Source organism: Callithrix jacchus, chromosome 10, assembly GCF_049354715.1.
Source record: "Callithrix jacchus isolate 240 chromosome 10, calJac240_pri, whole genome shotgun sequence".
NCBI classification, from domain to species: Eukaryota; Metazoa; Chordata; class Mammalia; order Primates; family Cebidae; genus Callithrix; species Callithrix jacchus.
Window position 1 is genome coordinate 117,298,545 of NC_133511.1, and position 15,489 is coordinate 117,314,033.

General features: G+C 38.0%; 1 protein-coding gene across 1 annotated transcript; it reads left to right on the forward strand.

The window, feature by feature from the left end:
• The first annotated feature begins 4,416 nt into the window (after positions 1 to 4,416).
• MS4A3 (membrane spanning 4-domains A3) lies at positions 4,417 to 10,424 on the forward strand. Its single transcript, XM_035262806.3, is given in 5 exon segments — positions 4,417 to 4,581; positions 5,721 to 5,858; positions 6,770 to 6,826; positions 9,310 to 9,468; positions 10,143 to 10,424. Coding segments are annotated over 5 exon segments (630 nt in total). The 5' UTR covers positions 4,417 to 4,425; the 3' UTR covers positions 10,263 to 10,424.
• Positions 10,425 to 15,489: the final 5,065 nt, after the last annotated feature.

Genomic DNA, 15,489 nt, shown 5'->3' on the forward strand with positions numbered 1-15,489 from the left:
CCAAGGTATAGATTCCCTCTCCATAGAAATTCCCCCTTTTTTAAAATATCTTTTGTTAAAATGCCTTCTGGTGGACTACTGGGGCCGTCTGCCAAGGTTTCTGTTTGGTTGCTATGTAGAGGTTTGGAATATTTCACTGTGAGCACGGCTTCTCTTTAGGATGTGATTGTTCCTTTGGAGTCATAATACAATGTTAAACATAATAATGCAGGAATTTCTTTGGAGGAAATGTGGGTATGGATACACACACGTGCACACACACCTCTTAGAGATACTAAATCCCATTGACTGCACCTGAGTTTGTCTGCCAGCTCTGCTAATGAGGGGTGGCCTGGACATGCCTGAAGTATGGGGTCTGTGAAATGCATTTTAGTATAGCTTAGGGGACAGTAGAGTATAATGATCACTTGAGATGGATTACCAGGTTCTGGCTTGTAGTTTTCAAATAGTTGTCTGTGTGGGACTGGGGAAGTTATTTAACTTCTCTGTTCCTCAGTTTCTTCATCTGTTAGGGATCCTAACAGTAGTACCCATTCATCTGATGTGAGAACTAAATTAGTAAACATGAGTAAAGTCCTTAGAACAAACACCTGCCACATACTAAGAGCGGGAGAGGTGAACTTAACTGGTCGTTTCCTAGAAAATCTACGTTTCTCTGATTTTAACAAATAAATAACTGATTTGACCAAATTTTAGAAAACATAGTTTGTTTCACCTGAAGGTTGAAAATGCTCCCTGATTATTTTGATTATTGAAACAAACCAAGTTAAATAATATGGTTAAGTATTTTCTCTCTGCAGAAATGTTCTTGGAGTTTCTGGGATGAGAGGCTCCAGGTCTTGCATGCATATTTTCCATTATCGTTTATTAGAATGGCTACCTTGGGCTGGACAAAAAGTGGTTATTGATTGAACATGTGTTAGAAGTGCTTGCCATCTAATGATTCTGAGCTAGGCACGGAAGTGGCAGTTTGAGTGGATAATGAAGTAACAGACAAGTATCTAGGCAATTAAAGCTCAGGTTGATTAAGTGGTATAAGAGGGGAAGTTGAGGAAATTCTGAGAGCATCTAAAAGGGGTGCATCTTCCAGACTTGGCCAGAACTAAAAACAATGTCCTGGAAATATGACATGGAGGCTGAAAATCAGTCTGGAAGGGCCGGGCATGGTGGCTCACGTCTGTAATCCCAGCAATTTGGGAGGCTAAGGTGGGTGGATCACCTGAGGTCAGGAGTTCGAGACCAGCCTGGCCAACGTGGTGAAACTCCCTCTACTAAAAATACAAAAATTAGCTGGTTTCTGCACATGGCTAGCCAGCACATATACACCATGGAGAATTATGCAGCAATCAGAAATGATGAGTTCATGTCGTTTGTAGGGACATGGATGAATCTGGAGAACATCATTCTCAGCAAACTGACACAAGAACAGAAAATGAAATACCGCATATTCTCACTCATAGGAGGGTGATGAAAAATGAGAACACAAGGACACAAGGAGGGGAGTACTAAACACTGGGGTCTATTGGGGGGAAAAGGGGAGGGCCATCAGGGGAGGGGATCTGGGGAGAGATAGCCTGGGGAAAAATGACAAATGTGGGTGAAGGCGAGAAAGGAAACAAAACACGCTGCCATGTGTGTACCTATGCAACTGTCTTGCATGTTCTGCACATGTACCCCAAAACCTAAAATGCAATAACAAATTTAAAAAAAATTAGCTGGGTGTGGTGGTGCGCGCCTGTAATCCCAGCTACTTGGGAGCCTGAGGCAGCAGAATTGCTTGAACCCGGGTCACGGAGTTTGCAGTGAGCCAAGACTGGGCCACTGCACTCCAGCCTGGGAAACAGAGCGAGACTCCATCTCGAAGAAAGAAAAAAAAAATCAGTCTGGAGGGAGAGCAGAAATTATCTATGTAAAACTTGAGGGGACTTGTCTTTCAGGAATAGGGGGATAGCACAGAGTATTGAAGACATTTGAGGGCTTGGAACTTCTGAAGGAAGACAAATTAATAAAACAAGGCTGGATGGAGTTTTGAGACAGGGAGATGTAGGCAAGAGATTTAAAAGTTGATACCAGCTGTTCATCCAGTCTATCACTGATGGACATTTAGGGTGATTCTGTCTTTGCTATTGCGAATAGGCGAGAGATTTTCTGATCATAAAGCAGCAACTCTCTCCATGTTGCATGAGTCTTAGTTCATTAGATATTTAACCCAAAAGACATATAGTTTTCCAGTGGATAAGTCTGAAGTCTTGGCTTTTTGACTATTTCTATTTGTACTTCTTGCAATCATTACATTAGGAACTCATTCACATTGTTTGCTTTAAGCTCTATCCATCTTCCCTTGCTCTTGGGTTCTGTACAGTGTTGAACATGGGAGGTAAAGGCTCCTTATCGTTTTACATTCATCTATATTTAAATACATAGAGAATGTAATTTAATCCCAGCATGAAAATCAGTATTGGGAGGAAACTTTGATGAGGAGTATTGGTAGGAAAATTTTGTGACATTTATAATAAACTTTTTGGTAGAGAACCTTTATGAATTTTTATAGCATTTCCCAGTGTAATAATAAAACGTGGCCTGACTCTCCCTTTCTTTTAAATTAGTGCTTAGTAAATTTGTTACCACACTTAAATGAGGGTCATACATGTCCCCACAATAGAGAATTAGAAAGGTAAACATCCTGTAAGTGGCATGTATTTATTGTGACAAAAAAACTAAGTTATAAAAAAATGGATCTGGTATATAATTTCTAACAAAAAGTAGAAATTAAGATACCATTCTTTCTTTTTAAATAAAAAGCTTTTATTTTACATTTAGGGGTGCACATACATGTTTGTCATATAGGTGAGTTCATGCCACAGGGGTTTGCTGTGCAGACTGTCACCCAGGTACTAAGCCTAGTACCCAATCATTATTTTTCCTGATTTCCTCCCTCCTCTCTCTGATAGTCCCCAGTGTGTGTTTTTCCCCTCTATGTGTCCATTTGTTCTTATCATTTAGCTCCCACTTATAAGTGAGAACATGTGATATTTGGTTTTCTGTTCCTGTGTTAGCTTTCTAAGGATAATAGCTTCCAGCTTCATCCGTGTTCCTGCAAAAGACATAATCTCATTATTTTTTATGACTGCATAGTATTCCATGGTGTGTATGTATCATATTTTCTTCATCCAGTCAACCATTGATGGACATTTGGGTTGATTCAACGTTTTTGCTATTGTGAATAGTGTTGCAATAAATGTTCTTGTGCATGTGTCTTTATTAAGATCTTATTCTTAACCCAGTCAATAGTTTTGACAGAATTCAGCATCATTTCATGTGTTTATGGTTCATCCCATGCCATCTCCCTTATCAGTTTTAAAAGCATACAATCATTTTACAACCATTTTGTGTTGGGGGGTATTATGAATTAGAAAGTTATATTGCCCAGCATTCAGAAGTTCAATATAAACATTCTGTGTGTACTTTAGTGATACATATTTTTTAGCTATAATGATTGAGGTGGTTGTTTTGTGACCTTATATACAAACCTGAAGTCCTTTTTGTCAGAAGGCAGAGTATAAGTTTAAAGTTGATACCACCTGTTCATAGGTTAAGAATTCTCTATGTTATCGAAGTCAACTCTTGCAATGTTAATATGAAATGAAAATTATTCTCATTTTTACAGAAGTGAAACTCAGGTTCCCACGACATGGTCTATAACTAGTAAATGATGAAATCTGGATTTGAATTTGATCTTCCATCATACTTAAACTCTGCTGTGTTATGTTGATACTCAGGAAGACATCTCCTGTACAGTGCTATATAATGTAATGATTTGAAAAATATTGGACCTTAGAGTAGACTTTTTTTAGTAGAATATGAAATCATTAAGGCTATATGAGTTTGCGTACGTTTCTCAACCTCTCTATACCTCAATTTTTTCATTTGTGAAATGGAAAGAATATTACAACAAACAGGATTAAATATATTAATATACTCACAGCAACTAGACAGTGCCTGGCATATAAATAAGTACTAAATAAATCGTACCTACTATTATTACTGGAACGTGACTAAAGCCATCATTCTTATGTAAGAAAGCACTGCTCAGAGAATCCATATGTCTGGTTGCTCACAACTGATTTGAAGAAAGGCAGGGGCTATATATCAGTGTGTGCAAAATGAGAAAGAAATTGCTCTTTACCACTCCAAAGTTAAGTGAAGTACCAAGGCCTACTACAATGACCTACTCCAAGGCAAGACAGAATTGAATATTGTACAAACTCTGTTACTCTGCCCTGGTGTCCCATAGGTAGAGAGTCATTGTAATGTATGGACAGAATTGAATCCTTCTATAACACTCAAAATTTTAGTAGCTAGTGGAAAAAGGGAAAGCATAAAGCCTTTGGATTTCTTTTCTGTCCCAGTCATAAACAACCCCAAATGGCATCCCGTGAAGTTGATGATGCAGAGCTGGGGTCAGCCTCAGCCCATGGTATCCCAGGCAGTGAGGCAGGACCAGACGGGGTGAATAATTCTGTCTACCAGCCCATTGATGGATCACAAGACTATCAGAAAGGAGAACTACAATTCCTTGGGGTAAGTCAGCCTTAGTTTAAAAACTGATTTAAGAGGGAAGAAAAAATTCAGTTGACCTGTGAACAATGTGTGTTTGAACTGTGAGGATTCTTTTACATGTGGCTTTCTTCCACCTCCGCCATCCCGAAACAGCAAGAACAACCGCTGCTCTCTCCTTCTTCCTCAGTCTATTCAATATGAAGAGGATACGGATGAAGATCTGTATAAGTGGATGAAAATCCACTTAATGAATAGTAAATACATTTTCTCTTTCTTATGATTTCCTTAATAATATTTTAGTTTCTCTAGCCTATTATATATCATATGTCACATATAAAATATGTAATAATTGACTGTTTATGTTATTGCTAAGGCTTCTGCTTAACAGTAGAGTATTAGTAGCTAAGTTTTTGGGAAGTCAAAAGTTATATGTGGATTTTCAACTTTGAAGGGGTAGACATTCTAAACCCCTATGTTATTCAAGAGTCAACTGGATCATGTGAATTACTTTTTTATAATTTTATAAATTTTATAATTTTATTTATATGAAATTTATAAATTTTATGATTCTGAGTTATTTATCACTGAGTTAATGAAGAATTGGAGAAAAGACAGGGCTTTCTTATAGATCTGGGGAGCAGAAATGCAGAAGCATTCTCTCATGGTAGAAAACATCCAACCTTGGAGAATAGATTCCAAGACCCTTTAATTTTTGCTTTGTGCCTTTAGCCATTTCAGGAGGCTGAGCTCTATGAAGCTTATATTCTACATTTTAAGTTCAAAAATTGGGTTGAGAGAAAGGCTGAGTAGAATATGGGTTACCTTCTGTCCGCCTTCATCATATTATGGCCCCAAAACATGCTGGGAAGAGACTTTGACTCCATCTTACCTTACCAACCATCTACTCTCCTGCCACTTGAGGAATTCGTGAGAATGAATAGAAATGTGGGGGAGAAGTGAAGATGAAAGGCTGCCGCTGGAATTGGTGGGGATAGGGACAAAAAACGCTTTCAGATAAGCTCTTGCCCAGTTAATTTAGGCTTGACACTTAAACCATTTCAAGCACTGACATCTCCTTTCCGAGGACAATGAAAATGGTCTGTTTTCAGTGTACACTTAGTAAATGACTGTTAGGGCTCTTTTTCCCCTTCTTTTTTCAGGCCATCCAGATCCTGAATGCAGCAATGATTCTCGCTTTGGGCATCTTTCTGGGTTCCTTGCGATACCTGTTCTACTTCAACAGGCACTTCTGTTTCTTCACCTTCTACACAGGCTACCCAGTTTGGGGTGCTGTGATTGTGAGTATTCCTACTCCCCTGGCTGTGTGTTATTTCTTAGATATCACTGCTGGAGATGTGTTTGATGACAAAAGTATTGTTTGTAGGTTATTTGAAGGTTGCATGCTGTGGTTTTGATTTGTAATTCTTGATACAAGCATTTAGAAATGAACTTTTTCTTTTTTTTTATTTTTTAATTTGTTACTTACTTAATTTTTTTTTTTTTTTTTTTGAGACAGGGTCTTGGTCTGTTGTCCAGGCTGGATTGGCCTCCCAAAATGCTGGAATTGCCAGGTGTGATCCCTGATGCTTGGCCAAAAACCTCTTTCTGATTAAGAGAAATCACATTTGCCAAGTACAAATGAAGTCCTAAAAATTATCTTATATCTATGTGTTACATTTATAGATACTTAAAAAATTGAATGAAAAATGGGTATTGGCAGATGTGGTGGCTCACACCTGTAATCCCAGCACTTTGGGAAGCTGAGGCGGGTAGATCACAAGGTCAGGAGTTCGAGATCAGCCTGGCAATTCCAGCATTTTGGGAGGCCAACCTGAGAGGACCACTTGTGGTCAGGAGTTCGATACCATCCTGGGAAATATGGTGAAACCCCATCTCTACTAAAAATACAAATACAAAAATTAGCTGGGCATGGTGGTGCATGCCTATAATCCCAGCTACTCTGGAGATGGAGGCATGAGAATCACTTGGACTGGGGAGGCAGAGGTTGCAGTGAGCCGAGATTACGCCACTGCACTCCAGCTTGGACAGCAGACCAAGACCCTGTCTCAATTTTGTGTCCTGGGATGTAAATTTTAAAAAGGAGGTTTGTGTGGCTATTGCTGGATATCTGCTAATTGAGGGACAGCCAAGAAGAAAATGACTGAGACTTAATATTCCTTTATCTGTCTTACTTCCTGTTTTTAAACAGTTTTGTATTTCAGGAACCTTGTCTGTTGTAGCAGGGAGAAAACCCACAAGAACACGGGTAAGTAGCACTTCTTTTTCTATGATCAGAGGAGTAGAAATAAATTATTCATAAACAGTAGGAGAGCAGGGGGTCCATGGATACAACTGAGACACCAAGTATCATCTAATGTATAAAACATTAGTTTTCTTAACGTATTCAGATGATAGGTCAGCAGAAGATCACACAGATTGTGAGTGTGCATTTTTGGGGTGCTTACTCTGAATACTGGTGACTCTGAAGCTTAGAAAAAGTCTTCTTGATTTTTATGTGTTGCCAAGTTTGACCAATTCTAGTTATTTGGATGTAAGAACTCCCACCACTAACTAGTTTCACAACTGTAAGTCCAAACTTCTGTTCCTAACAACTGCTAAGTCTCTATGATGTGTTCTCAGTGAATCACGTAGCCACTGATACTCTACTTTCCTACTCCATTCATTCACGTTCCCTCCTCCATGGAAGGCTATTTTACCATTTTACTCTGGCCTCAAACACAAATCCTTCTTCTCTCATCCTTACTCACTGCCGATGATGTTTTTGTCTCTTTTGAGAAAATTGAAACCATTAGAAGAGAATTTTCAGACCTCTACTACTTAATGGACTAGATCTTTACCAACATATATATTTTTCTAGCCTCTTACCATAGGGTAACTCCCTGTGATTTTCTTTAAAGTGGATCTCCCTACTTGAGTGTGAAGTATAAGATTCCATTCTTTTTTTCCCCACACAAGTGCATCACTTTAATTTGTGTTTCTCTGCTAGATTTTTTTTTTTCTTTTTACAGATTCTCACTCTGTCACCCAGGTGGGAGTGCAGTGATGTGGTCACAGCTCACTACATCCTACACATTCCAGGACCAAAGCAATCTTCCCACCTCAGCCTCTCGCATAGCTGTGACTACAGGTGCATGCCACCATGCCTGTCTAATTTTTTTCTTTTTTTCTTTTTTTGTAGAGACAGGATCTTGCCACGTTGCCCAGGCTGATCAAAAAATCCTGGGCTTAAGTGATCTTCCTGCCTCAGCCTCCTAAAAGTCTGAAGTTAAAGGCATGAGTTACCTTGCCCAGTCTCTAATCAGCGTGTAAGCATCCAGTTACTGTTCTCAACTTAAAACAAAGAAGAAAACATTGACAGTATTTCTCCCTGCTAGGTATGGGCACAACTTGTATTTCCTTCTGTAGCTAAACTCCTTCAAAGGAATTATCATGTTCTTTCTCTAATTTCCATCTACCTAGTTTCAATTAAACCCACTTCCGTAAGACTTTATTTTATTTCCTACTATCCTTCTGTAACTGCTGTCACTGAAAACTTCCATCTTGCTAAAACCACGGTGATTCTTGATCCTCATCTAACTTAACCTAGGAGTAGCATTTAGCGTAGTTACTCACTCTCCTTCCAGGACTTTCCTCACTTGGCTTCCAGAATACATTGGTTTTCCTCCCATCTTTTGGTTTCTCCATCTCAGTCTCCTTTCCTGGATCCTTTCCTTCTCTCTGACCTTTTAATATTCTTGTGTCCCAGAGCTGAATTCTTTGCCACCTGGTCTTCTCAATCTCACACATTCTCATGACTTCAATAACATCTATATTCCCATAACCCTGAAATAAGTATTTCCAGCCTAGGTCTCTCTCCTGATCATCAGATGGGCATGTACAGATCCAAAGCTCAACTCCCAGTCTCTTCCTCCAACCTTCTCATGTCAGCTGATGGGAACTTCATCCTTCCAGATTTCCAGACCAAACACCTTACAATATCCCCGAGTCTTCTTTCTTTCACAGTCCTGAATCCGATTTATCAAATAACGTTGGCTCTACTTTCAAGCTATTACTATATCCAAGTTTGACCTTTTCTCATCTTTCTACTAATGACATTTCATCCAGTCCACCTTGTCTCTACAAATCAGGCTCCCAGCTTTTATCATTGAACTTCTCTTTGCCTCGCTAGAAACAGTGATCCCCTGAAGCCATAAAGCCAAGTATATCATTTATTTCTCCAAATGCTTCATTGGCTTTGTATTTTTCTTAGTGTTAGAAACAAAGTCCTTTTCATGATTCTGCAGAGCCCTGCATGATTTAGCTCTCCGTTAGCTTTCCTTCTTCTTCATTTCCTAATATTGCCCATGTGCCTCCAATGCCATTGGCCCCCTTGCTTCCCCAGAAGATTCTGGCCTCAGGACTTTGAACTGAGTCTTTCTCTAACTGCAAGGATATTCCCTCAGATATCCTCTTGGCTGGTACCCACAGCTCTTTCACGTCTCTCCCCAGTGTCATTTCTATTTAATATCATGAACCACCTCTCTTTGGATCCCCAGATTCTCCTTATCCTGTTCTATTAGCCCCTCGTACTTAATCGCTTTCAAAAATGTTATGTAATTTACCTATTAGTATGTTTACTTTTTTCTTTGTTTTTATTGCTAGAATGTAAGCTTCATGGAGGGTGGGGAACAGAAATCTTTCGTTGCTCATTGATGTTTGCCTTGCATCTAAATTCTTACTCTTTTTCAGATGCAACACAGTTTTGGGATGAACATTGCCAGTGCTATGATTGCATTAGTGGGGACTGCTTTTCTCTCAGTGAATTTAGCAGTTAATGTCCAGTCATTAAAGAGTTGTCAGTCCTCACCATCACTGGACTTATGCATTTACATGGGCTCCATATCAAATGTATGTTTTTGAAGAATATGTATAATAATAAAATATTTCAAACAATCCGGAATGTACAGAAAAATAATATGTCAGGTACCATGCTACCATAATTTGAATCTTGGGTCTGCTGCCTATTTGCTCTGTAAGTAGTATTTTTTCGCCAGGGATATATTGTATTGGTTGCTTCTAGGTGCCTCAGTAATAATAGTAGAGTCACTAGCCCAAAAACAATTTTATTTTGTGTTTATATCAGCTTAGTGTTTTAGTTTCTGGGGATAAAGTAAATGCCTCAACTCCTGTGAAGTACTGTTAATGAAATTGTGGAAGGGTCATTTTTGTTCATTTTCCTAAACTGCCTGCTCTTCTCCTTAGTTTACTACTAATTCAAATTGGAAGGTGTTAGTGATAGTGTCAGAATTTTGTTTCTATAGATTCTTCCCCCTGTGGCTACTTCACATGCATTGACATAGAAATGCCACACATCTTTCTCTTCAGGTAAAATGTTTACATGCTTTTAGATTGAGATACTATCTCTTCTACAGTGTTACGTGTGTCTGTGTCTTAAATCTAATTTATGGTTCACTTTGTTCCATTTCATGGGAAGGAGATGTTTTGTCTGGTTTCCTGCTGACATTTTGTTTTCCCCTCTGGATGTTGCCACTGGGTTTGATATGAGGCATCATATCCCTTAGGGCATGGTGTCTCTACTGCTGATTCTCACCTTCCTGGAATTGTGCATAAACATCTCTACCTAGGCCCTGTGGTGTAATGCAAACTGCTGTGATTCCAGAGAGGTGAGGTTTTTCAAATGACTGATTATTCACATGTTCTTAAAGCCTCCCTCTAGGATTTGAAGTTGTTTTTGACTTTTAAACCTTTACGTGGTAATGATTTGTGGAGTTCTTGGAGTTAGGGATTGTATGAGTGTTAGAGATGGAATGAAGGCTAAAAAAGAATTTGGATGTGAAAATGCAAGAGGAAATACTGTATTTAATATATAAGAGCACACATTCCCACCTTGAAAAGATGGCCATTGAAGTTGGAGGTTATACAAGGTATACAGGTACAGCTGGAATTAAGTTTGATTATTTTCTAATAACTTGCGACTTTCTACCTATGTAACCTAGGAAAAATGAATAATTCTTTCTAAATTTTAGATATATTAAGGGTAAAATAAAATAATATTTTCATTCTCTTCTGATGTTTGTTGTGAGGACTGTGTACATAATCTTTACAGCATTTGGCACAGTAATAATCAGTGAATGGATTTTATGGTTGATGATTATGATGATAACAGAAGGGGATGGGAGGAGAAGGAGATGATGATCCTGTTCTCGGACATTAATGCTGTTTTATTTTCCAGGCGATTTCCTCATCTCCCAATTCTGTGGAATCAAGAATACCTCCTTATAAAAATAATTCTGAGAGCATGAATATTTGACCTTAAATCTCCAGTGACTCAGAGATTTACCCACAAACTCAGGAGAACATGAGCCTGCCTGTCAAGCTCGATCTTTCTATCATGTCACCAATCACAAGAACCCTGGACATGTGACTGACTCTATCTTTTCTCTCCTTACTGTAAATCCTCCTAGTGTGTTGTGGGTATAGAAGGACAGATAGATCTCTTCAGACATTCTTGGATTTGTAACTTCTATGATCATTACTCCAAAGTTGTTTCAGAAATTGGTTCTATTTTTTTCTTACCCACCTACTCCATTGCTTTATGAAGTTTAAGGAAGGAAGGTAGTATAATACCTATTTAATACATTTTTCCTGAAATCCAACTTCTGACCACCCAGTAGGAAGAAAATTGAGACTTTTTTTTTCATTACAGAGAAATGCTTCTTGACTTTAGCTAACATTAGCATTACAAAAAGTGTCAAATGAAAGAATTACCATCACTGTCATGAAGACAAATTTTCACCGTGTTTGAGGTGGGAGGGATAAGGCTCAGGGATTTTATTTCAGTGAACTGCTGGAATTCACACATGCCCTGATATGTAAATGATGATTTATGTTGGTGAAGCTGAGAGCAAGCCCAAATGTGTTCTTCAAAGGACAATGGGAGACTGTAAAGTAGAGAAGCAAAGAACAAGGCCTTTAGAATCTGACAGATCTGGGTTCAAATTCTGAAACTGTAGCTTATTACCTGTATGAACACGGTACCTAATCTCTCTGACCTATTTTTCCACATCTGTAAAATAGATATAATACAGACAACTACTTTGTCAGCTGCTATGAGAGTTAAAAGGAAATGAAAAGATGTGGAACAGCACCAAAGGTACTTGATGATGTTGCTGTCGGTGGTGGTCTTGCTGTTGCTGTTGAAAGCTTAGGTGGGACTGTGCACTGGAGAGAGACGGCAGAAACCCTTACTTACACTTCCACTGTGCCTCCTCGTATAACCTCCAACAACTTCAATGACCGTCTTTTCAAGGTAGCAATGTGGTGTGAAAACTTCCCTCAGTTCCTCATTTATATATCTGCTAAAGCACTTATATTTCTTACTCATAAATATTCAAGATAAATAAAATATATGAATTAGAAATATAAACACTTATTGTGTCTATTAATGTATACCCATAAGTTACTCTTAGCTGCTTGTGTATCATATGTGCAAAGGTTCTTCTCTACTGCTTCTTGCCTACTATATAATAAATATTTCTTTATTATATTTCTTTTAATGCATTCAATGATCACTTGGGGAGTGCCTATTATGTGTCATGTATTGTGCTAAGAGTTTGGCATATAATAGAGAATGATGCATAAGCTCTGCTCTTAAGTCACTTGTAGTGGGAGATATTGACCCCTAAAAACACATAAGGCCTAGGAAAGGGAGAGTATAGGAATTTTGAGAAGCACATAAGAAGAGTTTCTAACTCAGATTAGAGGACAAGTCAGTGATAATTTTTCAGACCACTTTTCTTCTCAACTGAGATCTTAAAGATAACTGGGAGTTTACACAATGGAAGGGAAATGGAAGAAAAGAGGATACATTTAAAAGCCTTTAAGTTAGAAAAAGTTTTGAATATTCAAAGAATAAACTAGGAACTTTAGTGGGTCTAACTTCAGTGTATAATGGGCAGATGGAAAGATAAAAGTTTGAAGAGAGAAGTAGATGTCACAAGAAATTGTAAAATGACAGCTCTGTGAGTCTTTAGAAGCAACTGAAAATTTATATGAGTGCAGGGCATGGTGGCTCACGTCTGTAATCCCAGCAATTTGGGAGGCTGAGGCGGGTGGATTACTTGAGGTCAGGGGTTTGAGACCATCCTGGCCAACATGATGAAACCCCCTCTGTAATAAAAATATGAAAATTAGCTGGGCCTGGTGGCACGTGTCTGTAATCCCAGCAACAGCAACAACAAAAATTTTACACAGGGATGTCCTGACACTGGCTTATATTGGTTTGTGGAAGTCAATTTTAAATTTCCAGGGAGCACAAGTCAACATAATTTGGGTAGCTTGAAATTAGCTACGATGAGAGGATTTACACCACAGAGATGGGGAAAGCTACAAGCTTTAGCATTCACATGTAGACTTTGCCTGCAGCAAATACTATTGTGTTGTTCAAAAGGTGATTTTGTTTCCCTCATTTCTCCTTTATTTATCATTTAAATGCTTCAGTAAGGAAGATTTGTCTCTTCTCTATTATTTATTTATTAAAGTATTTGTATCATTATCATTTTGTACTCGTGAATATTTATATTTTTGGTTATGACCAATGTTTATTTTGTTTCTCAAAGTTTTTCAACTGTGGCCATTGGGAGCTGAGTTGGTTCCTGTGTAGCTTTTGCATGCTCCATCCCACCCTTCTCTTTTTACCACGTTCATATTTTCTGGATCTACAAGGTTCTTCATGTTATTTCACCTACTACAGACCTAGAATTTTCATTTTTTCAGGGAGCCCTGGTTTCTTTATTGAGAGAACTATGTTTAGAAAACCTGACCTGGGGGCAAGATATGCTTATTGCTACTGTGTGTCACTGCTTCCAGGCCCTCTCAGGGGACAAAGCTATGAAATATATGCATGTACACTAACCCATGCACACACATGTCTATATTTGTTATTGTATGTATGTATGTATCTATCCACCTCTCTCTTTCTATCATGAATTCCTACTGATAAATTCTACTCAAACATGGCCACACAGTTTCCATTCTAGCAACCTCCCAACCTTGCTTATTTATAATCTGTTTTCTGAGTATAATACATCTGACAACAATTTCCACAATCAAGGAGCGGAATCGTCCTTCAGTGTCTTATAAGATTGTTGTAGGAGTCTGTAGGTCATCTTGCAGGGTTGTCTCAAGTATTGAACAAAAGACAGAGGTTCTGAGAAAAAAATGAATGGCTCCAGCATACAGAGAGAAAATTGAGAGGGAGCTAAGAGGTATCTACAGTGATGTACTGTCTCTTGGAAAAGTTCTTGATCCCATGCCTCAGAAGCAGAGAGCAAAATCTGTTTAAAAATGAGAGACTACTATTGCTGTTTGGCCTGAGGTTGCTGCTGGTGATGACAAGACATTGTAGATCAGTCACAACAAGCATACCAATAAGCTTGTGAAATCACCAAAAAGGAAATGCAACCAACAAATCCTATCAGATCGGGTCTGGCCCTTAATGTCTCTGTCTTCTATTATGAGCTTCTGAACTCCTCAGAGAAATCCCGTTCACCTGTAAAGGCAGCTTTGGTGAAGCCCTTGTTGAACTCGATACATTAAGTAAAGTTATACAAAGACAGCTTGCTAATGCAGTTACTGAGAGACACAGTTTGCTAATGCAGTTACTGAGAGATAACTTGACATGTGGACATTCGATACTCAAGGAGATGAAACTGGAGCAAGAGGAAGAAAAAATTAACCAGCCTTCCAACTTTTGTCTGCCTCATTCTAAAATTTACACAGTAGACGGTTTGTCATTCATGCTGTCCCACAAATAGTTTTTTGTTTAGATTTGTGACAGGTTTATGTTCGTTGAAGCAATATTCACAATGGCCAAGATATGGATTTTCTATTTTAATTTCAATACTTCCCATGTGGTTTTTTAATGTTTAACAGAATTTTTATATAAATTATAAATGTTTGGCATAGTACTTTTGGTGCATTGTGACTTCACAATCACCAGAATTAAAGCTGCCTCCAGAATTCATTTATTCAAAGTGTATGCGTGTGCACATGTGTGTGTGAGTATATGTAGTCTTGAGAGTTTTTACATATATGGCTATGCCATCTACAAAGAGAGATAATTTTACTTTTACTTTTTTCCAATTTGAATACCTTTTGTTTATTTTACTTGACTAATTTTTTTTGCTAGGAATTTTAGTACTATGTTGAATAGAAGTGGCAAAATGGGCATCCTTCCCTTATTCCTTATCTTAAAGAAAAAGTGGTTTTATACTCTTATATGCTTTCATATTGCTTTTAATTGTCCTTTGTTTCAACTTAAAAAACTCCTTTCAGCGTATCTTGTAAGGCATGTCCAGTGGTGATAACTTTCCTCAGCTTCTGTTTGTCTAAGAAAGTATTTGTCTCTCCTTCATTTCTGAAGTATGGTTTTGCCAAGAGTAGTATTCTTGGTTGGCATTTTTTTCTCTCTCTCTGCACTTTGGATATATTATCCTACTTACTTCTGGCCTGCAAAGTTTCTGCTGGAAAATTCTCCTAATAGTCCTATGGAGACACCACTGTATTAATAAGTCACTTTTCTTTTGCTGCTTTCAAAATTCTCACTTTGCCCTTGACCTTTGATAATTTATTATAATGTATCTTAGTGTGAATATCTTAGTATCATTTTATTTGGGGTCCATTGGGCTTTCTAGATGCCCATTTTATTCATAGATTTGGAAAATTTTTAAATCATTTTTTGAATGAGTTTTCTTTCTTTTTCTCTCCCTTCTTTTTCTGAGAACCCTATAATTTTTATATTGACCCACTTAATGATGTCCCATAAGTTCCTTAAGCTTTTTTTACTCTTTTCATTTCTCTAGATAATTTTAATAAACTGATCAAGTTTATTCAAGTTTACTGATCTTT